General features: G+C 35.5%; 2 protein-coding genes across 2 annotated transcripts in view; both read left to right on the top strand.

Annotated features, from left to right (window-relative positions):
• The window catches only part of LOC107083356 (extracellular calcium-sensing receptor-like), a 6,650-nt gene extending 5,584 nt beyond the window's left edge, over nucleotides 1-1,066 (top strand). The window contains exon 9 of the mRNA XM_015372504.1: nucleotides 156-1,066. Coding sequence (XP_015227990.1) covers nucleotides 156-1,066 — 911 coding nt within the window. The remainder of the gene's footprint in view (nucleotides 1-155) is intronic.
• A 1,818-nt stretch (nucleotides 1,067-2,884) lies between these two features.
• The window catches only part of LOC107083030 (extracellular calcium-sensing receptor-like), a 6,461-nt gene continuing 1,214 nt past the window's right edge, over nucleotides 2,885-8,131 (top strand). The window contains exons 1-8 of the mRNA XM_015371968.1: nucleotides 2,885-3,030; nucleotides 3,168-3,462; nucleotides 3,563-3,649; nucleotides 3,797-4,066; nucleotides 6,133-6,339; nucleotides 6,419-6,694; nucleotides 6,887-7,114; nucleotides 7,191-7,314. Coding sequence (XP_015227454.1) covers nucleotides 2,921-3,030; nucleotides 3,168-3,462; nucleotides 3,563-3,649; nucleotides 3,797-4,066; nucleotides 6,133-6,339; nucleotides 6,419-6,694; nucleotides 6,887-7,114; nucleotides 7,191-7,314 — 1,597 coding nt within the window. The 5' untranslated portion in view covers nucleotides 2,885-2,920. The remainder of the gene's footprint in view (nucleotides 3,031-3,167; nucleotides 3,463-3,562; nucleotides 3,650-3,796; nucleotides 4,067-6,132; nucleotides 6,340-6,418; nucleotides 6,695-6,886; nucleotides 7,115-7,190; nucleotides 7,315-8,131) is intronic.

The following is an 8,131-nucleotide window of genomic DNA, read 5'->3' as shown; positions in this document are numbered from 1 at the left end:
CTATTAGACATAGAGGACAGAACAAAATGTATTTAAAAGCTGAAAATGTGAATTTTCATGATATTTAGCCTTTTAATGTTATTTTCAAAAAGTAGCCTGTCTTTCTTTCTTATTCCATATAACCATACTTAGTTTTGTCTTGTTCTTTTTGTCAGACTCCTTGGAGTGCTTCAGCTGTCCAGAGGATTTTTGGTCCAGCCCACATCATGACCACTGCATTCCTAAGAAAACAGAGTTCCTGTCCTATCAAGAACCTCTTGGTATTTGTTTAACAACCACCTCATTGCTGGGCACATTTATCTGTGCTGTTGTTTTGGGGATCTTCATCTATCACCGCAGAACACCTATAGTTAGAGCGAACAATTCAGAACTGAGCTTTCTGCTCCTAGTGTCACTAAAACTATGCTTTCTATGCTCCCTGTTGTTTATTGGTAGACCCAGGCTGTGGACATGTCAGCTAAGACATGCAGCATTTGGGATTAGCTTTGTACTTTGTGTCTCATGCATCCTGGTGAAAACTATGGTGGTTCTTGCTGTGTTTAAAGCTTCCAAAGCAGGAGGTGGAGCTAATCTCAAGTGGTTTGGAGCTATGCAGCAGAGGGGAACAGTTCTGTTTCTTACATGCATTCAAGCAGCTATTTGTGTTGCTTGGCTTGTCTCCTCCTCACCGACTCCTTACAAAAATACCCAGTACCACAATGACAAAATAGTTTATGAGTGTGCAGTTGGGTCCACTGTTGCTTTTGGTGTGTTACTGGGATATATTGGTATTTTAGCTACTGTTAGCTTTTTCATGGCCTTCTTGGCAAGAAATCTTCCAAATAACTTTAATGAGGCCAAGCTCATCACTTTCAGTATGCTAATATTCTGTGCAGTTTGGGTGGCTTTTGTTCCTGCCTACATCAACTCTCCAGGAAAATATGCAGATGCAGTGGAGGTATTTGCCATTCTGGCCTCAAGTTTTGGTCTCCTGGTGGCTCTTTTTGGACCTAAATGTTATCTAATCCTGCTCAAACCAGGAATGAATACAAAGAAGGCTGTCATGGGTCGATACACCAAATCATAAGCATTTTAAATTGCTATATATATATATATATATATATACATGTTTTTTTTTATTCCATTTGTTAATAATTATAATGGAGCATTTTCATTTGCTATTCCTAAAAGAAACAATCACTCTGAGAAGCAAACCCAATCATATTGTTGCACCACAATTGAATACTACTAAGTCCTTAACTCCATATCATAATTATTCACCAAATTTAAGTTCACCAAATTTAAGTTGTATTAGAACAAAATGGAAGTGGTTGGAAAACATAATTGTAACCACAAGGTTACAGGCCATGTAAAATCAAACTTTCTGCACGCTGAATGTAAAGGTGCAAAGCACAACGCTACCAGACCCTAAAGATGTATTCTCAGAGTAACTGTGGCTAAGTGGGTAGTGTATCTTAAATCTGAAAGTTGTGGCTTAAATTCCAGGTTCCTCCTGACATGTCTCAAGCTCATTTAATAATGAATACATGTCAAGTTCTAAAAAGTATACTAGAAAATAACTTTATTTTCAGTCTTTGCCAGAACAGGAGATTGATATATTTATATTCACATGAAATACAAAATTGGCAACAGTTAGGGGTTTATTACTGGTGTCAAAATCGGTCTCCTGTGCTATGTGCACACACCGTTATGATTTTCCGCTTCCATCCAGAGCAGGGATTCAAGAAGTGGGGGTGGTGAGAGACCAAGTGTTGGGTCATCAAATTGTTTTCACAATTACTGTTGATCCCTGAGGATAATGGAGCACCGAAACATGTCATGAAATACAAAGGTCTTATTGTCCCATGAAATAGGTGGATGTAACATGTTTTTGTTTATCTTTTACATGATTCCAACATTAAATAGACCATAAAAATGTGAATGAACCTTGAATTAAAAATGCATTAAAATTGCTGAACTAGAAAATAATATGTCATTTAAAATATATTTATGTAAAAATTAGTATGATTACCTAATTATATTTATTTTTAGGGGTTAACACAAGCTAGAATGTTTGGAAAACCCTGATCTAGATAACAGTTTAGGGTGTAATATGATGTGGTAGAGTGAAAAGAACACCACATTTCTCGAATCTTCATTTTAATTTTTATGTTCTATGTTCTGGTTATAGTGGCCTTACTGATGCATAACAGGTCAGAAATGTCTTTATCATTGAGTTTCCATGCCTCACTGAATAACCGTATAAATATGTGCCAATCAACTGATTCAAGAAATTCAAATTAAGAACTTTGACTCTAATTTGAGGTATTTCTCTCTAAAGAACAATTAATTAATCATAGACACATTTTCATATTTGGATCCAAAGGTTTCCTTTTTTTTTAATTACATGAACCCAAATGTAAAAGGGCAGAAAAATCCACCATTGAACAACCATGTATTGTTTACAAAAAATGGGGGGAAAAACTTCATATTTGCTCCATAGCTTAAAATAGAAATAAACCCCCTTTATGATACATATGAATATCTATTTAATTGAAATTTTCACCTTAAAAATGCATTGGGTATTGATGTGGTCTTACATTAAAATGTAAAGAGTTAGGTTAATAAAATATCTCTTAAAGTTATTCTGTGTACATGCAGTTTCTAAATTGAATTGCAATTGAAGTCCTGCCTACTTTTCTTCCTCTACCCTCATTGGTGAGACGTGAGATGAAAAAACTAGTGAATGTCAATAAATGGGAGAGTGTAAAAATAAAAAAAGAATCTAACAACTGGGTGTAAAGACGGAGACATTAAAGTAATGTGTCCCTTTAAAGACCAAAGCTTATTCTTGCTACTATTACAGTTATTCTGTTTTTACTGTGCCAGTCCCCCTAATCAGTTGTCCTGTATTTCACAAGGACAGTTTAATCTGAATAGTATGCACAAAGCAGGAGATGTAATTCTTGGGGGATTGTTTTCTACTAATTTCTACTCAGTCTTCCGTGATCAATCTTTTACATCTGAGCCTCTGGATCCTACCTGCTATGGGTAAGTGTGATGGGCTGCAAAACAGTGTAAGCATTGCTTGGAATGATTTATATAATTTTAGAAAATGGGGGAAAAAAATATTATTAAGCATTTTGTCTGTTGTTTTAATAAATTAAACAGTTGTGATGTTGTTTTAGTTTTGACATTCTAGGATTTAAACAGGCCCAGACTATGGCTTATGCAATTGATGAGATCAACAGAAACTCTAAGTTGTTACCCAATATGACTTTGGGATACGCTCTGTATGATACCTGTGGGCAACTTGGAATTGGATTTCGTTCGGCAATGGCATTAATAAGTGGTCAAACAAAGCAAATAATATTGTATGAGAAGTGTAGGGGAAGCCCTACAGTGTTGGGGATTGTGGGGGATTCTTCATCTACACGCTCTATTGCCATCTCCAGTGTCTTAGGTTTGTACAGACTACCTATGGTAAGTTTTCTGCTTCACCATCCAAATAATATTTAGGATTGTTTTAAACAGAATTGTTGGTTTTGAAAATCTATCTGAGTTCCATGTGCATTTCCATTAGGTAAGTTACTTTGCCACGTGTTCCTGTCTAAGTGACCGTCAGAGGTTTCCATCCTTCTTTAGAACAATTCCAAGTGATGCTTTCCAGGTAAAATTGTTGCAGTGAGAAATGTGGTCTTAAAATCCACTTAACTGATTATAAAGGAAAATGAAAAAAAGCTTTTTTTTTTCTTGTAATTTTTTTTTTATTCTTCACAACAATTTCTTCTAACCCTCTCACTCTATTCCCATGAAGGTGAATGCCATGCTTCAGATTTTAAAACACTTTGATTGGACATGGGTGGGCTTGCTAATAAGTGATGATGATTATGGGCTCCATGCTGCCAGATCATTTCAATCTGCTCTTGGTCTGTCTGGAAAAAGCTGCTTGGCCTACTTAGAGGCGTTGCCATGGGGCAATGAGCCCCCAGAGCTGAGAAGGATAGTGGATGTGATTAAGAAATCAACAGCTCACGTGGTCATTGTTTTTGCGCATGAAAGTGTCATGATTCATCTCATTGAAGAGGTATCAATGTTTTAGTTAAGGAGATATGTATACGTTTTAGTCATTAGATGCGGAGGACCAAGACAGTCACTGAAACAAAAGGGGAGCTGTTTACATCCGAGGAACAATTTGGATTGCTTTAATTCAATGGCAAATATGCTCAGAAATTAAAAGGGTCACACAAAAGCCAAATGGAAAAGGAAAACTGTTAAGAGAATGCTTAGGGACCAGAAAATTCACAGGAATTATAAAAAGGAAAGAAATAGAATATGGAACTACAAATTGGATTTGAAAATGCAGGTTCAAAAAACTGAATGGAAAGTGGGGTTTCTGTCAGGGTTCTGCCCTCTGCTTGGGTTTAATTTTTTGTTTCTTTTTTGTCTATTTATACCAGTGCTGAGTTCTTTAGTTACCCTCTGCTGTCCCCTTGTGCTTGTTTTCCATTTCCATTGGTTTCCTCCTAGTTGGTCGTGCCCACACCTGCTCCCAATCTGCTAATTAGCCTGTCTTGGTTGAGTCTCCCAATATTTACACCACCTCTGGAGTCACTCAGTGCTGGTTTGTTGTTCCCTTGTTTCTGGTTTGCCACGTGAGTTTTCCTGATGCTTTCTGTTTTTTTGTTTTTTTTTGTTCTTAGTATTTTGGATTTTTGGATGTCTGCCTCATTTTATTTTCATTAAATCCACAAGATTAACCTCTGCCCCCTGGTCTCTGCATTTGGGTCCTAAACCAACCTCCAACCAACCATTGACACTAACCTTTTAAAATGTCTGATAAGGAAAGGTATCTACAATCAGATTTATGAAATGTGGATTTAAAAATCTCTACTTAAAAATAAGGATGTGAAAATACATTTTCTTATTGCAGTATTTGATAATGGATGAATACATTCAAGTTGAAATGTATCTATTATAATTAATATTTAAAATGTACAATCACAAAATCCTTTTCAAATTTGATTTTCTAATTGTATGATTCAAATGTTAAATTTAAAACGGTTGTATTTCATTTTTCATTGATCCTCCTGGTCCTCCGTTATTGGATACTTTCATGTAGAATAAAAATTGTTGATGTGATCTTACTAATATACTTATATATACTATATATATTTCACACATCACATAAAGGTATGTAATGTCAGCTTTGCCACATAATATAACACCAGTAATCACAGGTTGAGGCGTATAGTTAAAATAGCTGATATGACATTATTGTTGCTTATATTTCTTCCCCGTTTTCTGCAGGCTTTAGAGATGGCTATTGAAGATACATTTACTCCTCTCAAAAGCTTACATTTGATTTACTAATAATTGTCATCTGGGATGTTATTGGATCAGTCAACCTTACAGTATAATGCCTCTGTTACTGGATCAATGAGCAATACCCTTTCTTTTCTTTTAAAATAAATCTAGTAAGGAACATTAATTTACATACCGACATTACAGTAAATCAGTTATTTTTTATTAGATTATTTTTTATTTTTTTTATATGCAGAAAGTCAGAAATTAAAGGTGGGGAGACAAACAATTCTCCTCTGAAGTGAAGAACTTTAAAGTGCAAATCCATAAACTAAAGAATATCTATTAACCCAAAAGTCTATGAGTTGGATAGCCAAGTGGATAGCCTCAAGTACAGAACAATATAATTTACAGGAAAAATTTGTCATTACTATCACACTAATAATCTTTGTTTTCATATGTGTTTATAGTCAAAGGAGAAAAAAAGTTTGTTAATGACTATATAATTTGTTGGATTGCTCGATTGAAGGTCTGCTCCATGATGGGCAGAGGTTAGCTACAAAAATGATATGTATCATTAATCTAACTGTTATAATGAGGAATGTACGTAAAAGAAACATAAAACTGAATCAAATACATGATTTAACAGTACAAAAAAGTAGTAAACTTAAATGGTTGTATCATTAATACGTCCACTATGAAAATTATATTCTACAATTAAAGATAGATATCAACATTTTACTGTATTTAAATTTATTCTATAAATAAAAAACTTTAAATTTCATATAGTTCTTTATATAGAGTTTAACATTTGAAAGACTGTTTAACATTTTTTTTGTACACAAATAGGTTGTTAGACAAAACCTGACTGGACTTCAGTGGTTGGCAAGTGAAGCCTGGTCTACAGCTGCAGTGCTTCAGACCCCTCGCCTTATGCCTTATCTTGGTGGCACATTGGGCATCGCTATTCGTCAAGGAGAGATACCAGGCCTCAAGGACTTCCTGTTACAAATAAAGCCTAATACACAACAAAACAACACCAATGGAAATAGCATTGTAAGATCTCTTATCGACTATAGCACTTTCACAAGTAATACATAACAGTTGGTTCCTTTAAAACTTTGATCTATTTCAGGTAAACCAGTTTTGGGAATTCACATTTCAGTGTAGATTTGAACCACTTCCAACAGGCTGGCTTGAGAACGGGGGGAAAATTTGCACTGGAGAGGAAGATTTAAGAGCTGTAGAAACTGAGTTCTTCGACGTTTCTAACCTCCGGCCAGAATACAATGTTTACAAAGCTGTGTATTCATTGGCATATGCCCTTCATGATTTGCTGCAGTGTGAGCCAGGAAGTGGGCCTTTTAAAGATGGTAGCTGTGCCACTTTGGAAACACTTCAACCATGGCAGGTAAAAAAAAAAAAAAACTGGGTATGACTACCTCAGAGGTTATTTTTCAAAGCAATATTAAACCACGCTATGATTCCATTCATAAAATCATGACTGGGTATTCTAAATCCTCTTACTGTGTGAATGTCAGTAGGAGAATTATTAATAAATCAGACATTCTTCTTTTTGACTCTCCCATCGGCCCTCCATTAGCTTTTACATTATCTGAATAAGGTTAATTTCAACACTTCATTTGGTGATCAAGTGTCATTTGATGAGAATGGTGATGCTCTCCCTATCTATGATGTCATGAACTGGCATTGGGTCCCTGATGGAGGATGTAAAGTTCAAAATGTGGGCGAGGTTAAAATATCAGAATTCAATGGTGAACAACTTTCCCTGAATGAAGACAAGATCTTCTGGAATTTTGAATCCAAACAGGTAGTGTCTTCTTATTTTATTTTAAAGCTCCTAAAGTCACTTGAAAGAGAAATATGCACCTCTGTTTGCCTTACAGCCACCCCGGTCAGTTTGCAGTGACAACTGTCCTCCAGGTACACGTGTGGTGAGAAAGAAGGGGGAACCTCAGTGCTGTTTTGACTGCATCCCCTGCTCTGAAGGAAAAGTCAATAATCAGACGAGTGAGTGTTTATTAGTGGTGTGAATTGGCAAGAATTTGGCGATACAATATGTATCACCATGCATGTTTAACAATTGGATTAACCCCGGCACATCCCGATACATAAAAAAAGAAAATGAAACATTGCAGTTATCATAACAGCTCTAGAAAACCTTAAAAGTTCTTGTCGCTGCCCTGCTGTGGCTGGTGAAGAGCAGCTGAATTATAGGCTCTTGGTTGGTGTGCTGTAGACTAGTGGCTGATGGTTAAGAGTTATATAAAGGGAAGACAATGAAATGGCTGTTTGTTTATAAATATTTTTGTTTTCCATTTTAGATCCATTTGTCCACATATTTAATCCATACCGATATCATCTAATAGGGTTCCCAACTCAGTAACAATGAAATAAGGGAGACTTTTCACCAAAACATTATCTTCAATCCCATTGACATTATGAAGGGAAGGGAAGGGAAGGCAAGGCAAGGCAAGGCAAGGCAAGGCAAGGAAAGGAAAGGGAAGGGAAGGTTAACAAGCCTTTTGGTGGGGAACAATTTGAGGCATCATTGAAATCTCGTGTTTTCTGTAATGTTCAGGGAATGTTCAATCACACTCCTGCACCTATTGACAGTTATGTTGGTTCACTGTTTCTCAGCAAGGGATTTTTCTGGGACAGTTTTTTTTTTATTTTTATCCTTAAAAAAAATTAAAATGAGTATTTTATTTTACTAAATTATTATTAAATTAATTTTTATTTATCATACGTTTTTCAGCTGTGGTTATTTAAATGACTTGTAAATGATTTATAATTTTCTTTAATGGAATTATAATTTTCTTTAATT

Source organism: Cyprinodon variegatus, unplaced genomic scaffold (assembly GCF_000732505.1).
Source record: "Cyprinodon variegatus isolate N-32 unplaced genomic scaffold, C_variegatus-1.0 Scaffold4, whole genome shotgun sequence".
NCBI lineage: Eukaryota > Metazoa > Chordata > Actinopteri > Cyprinodontiformes > Cyprinodontidae > Cyprinodon > Cyprinodon variegatus.
The sequence above is the reverse complement of the archived record's forward strand: the minus strand, read 5'-3'. Positions and strand labels throughout refer to the sequence as shown.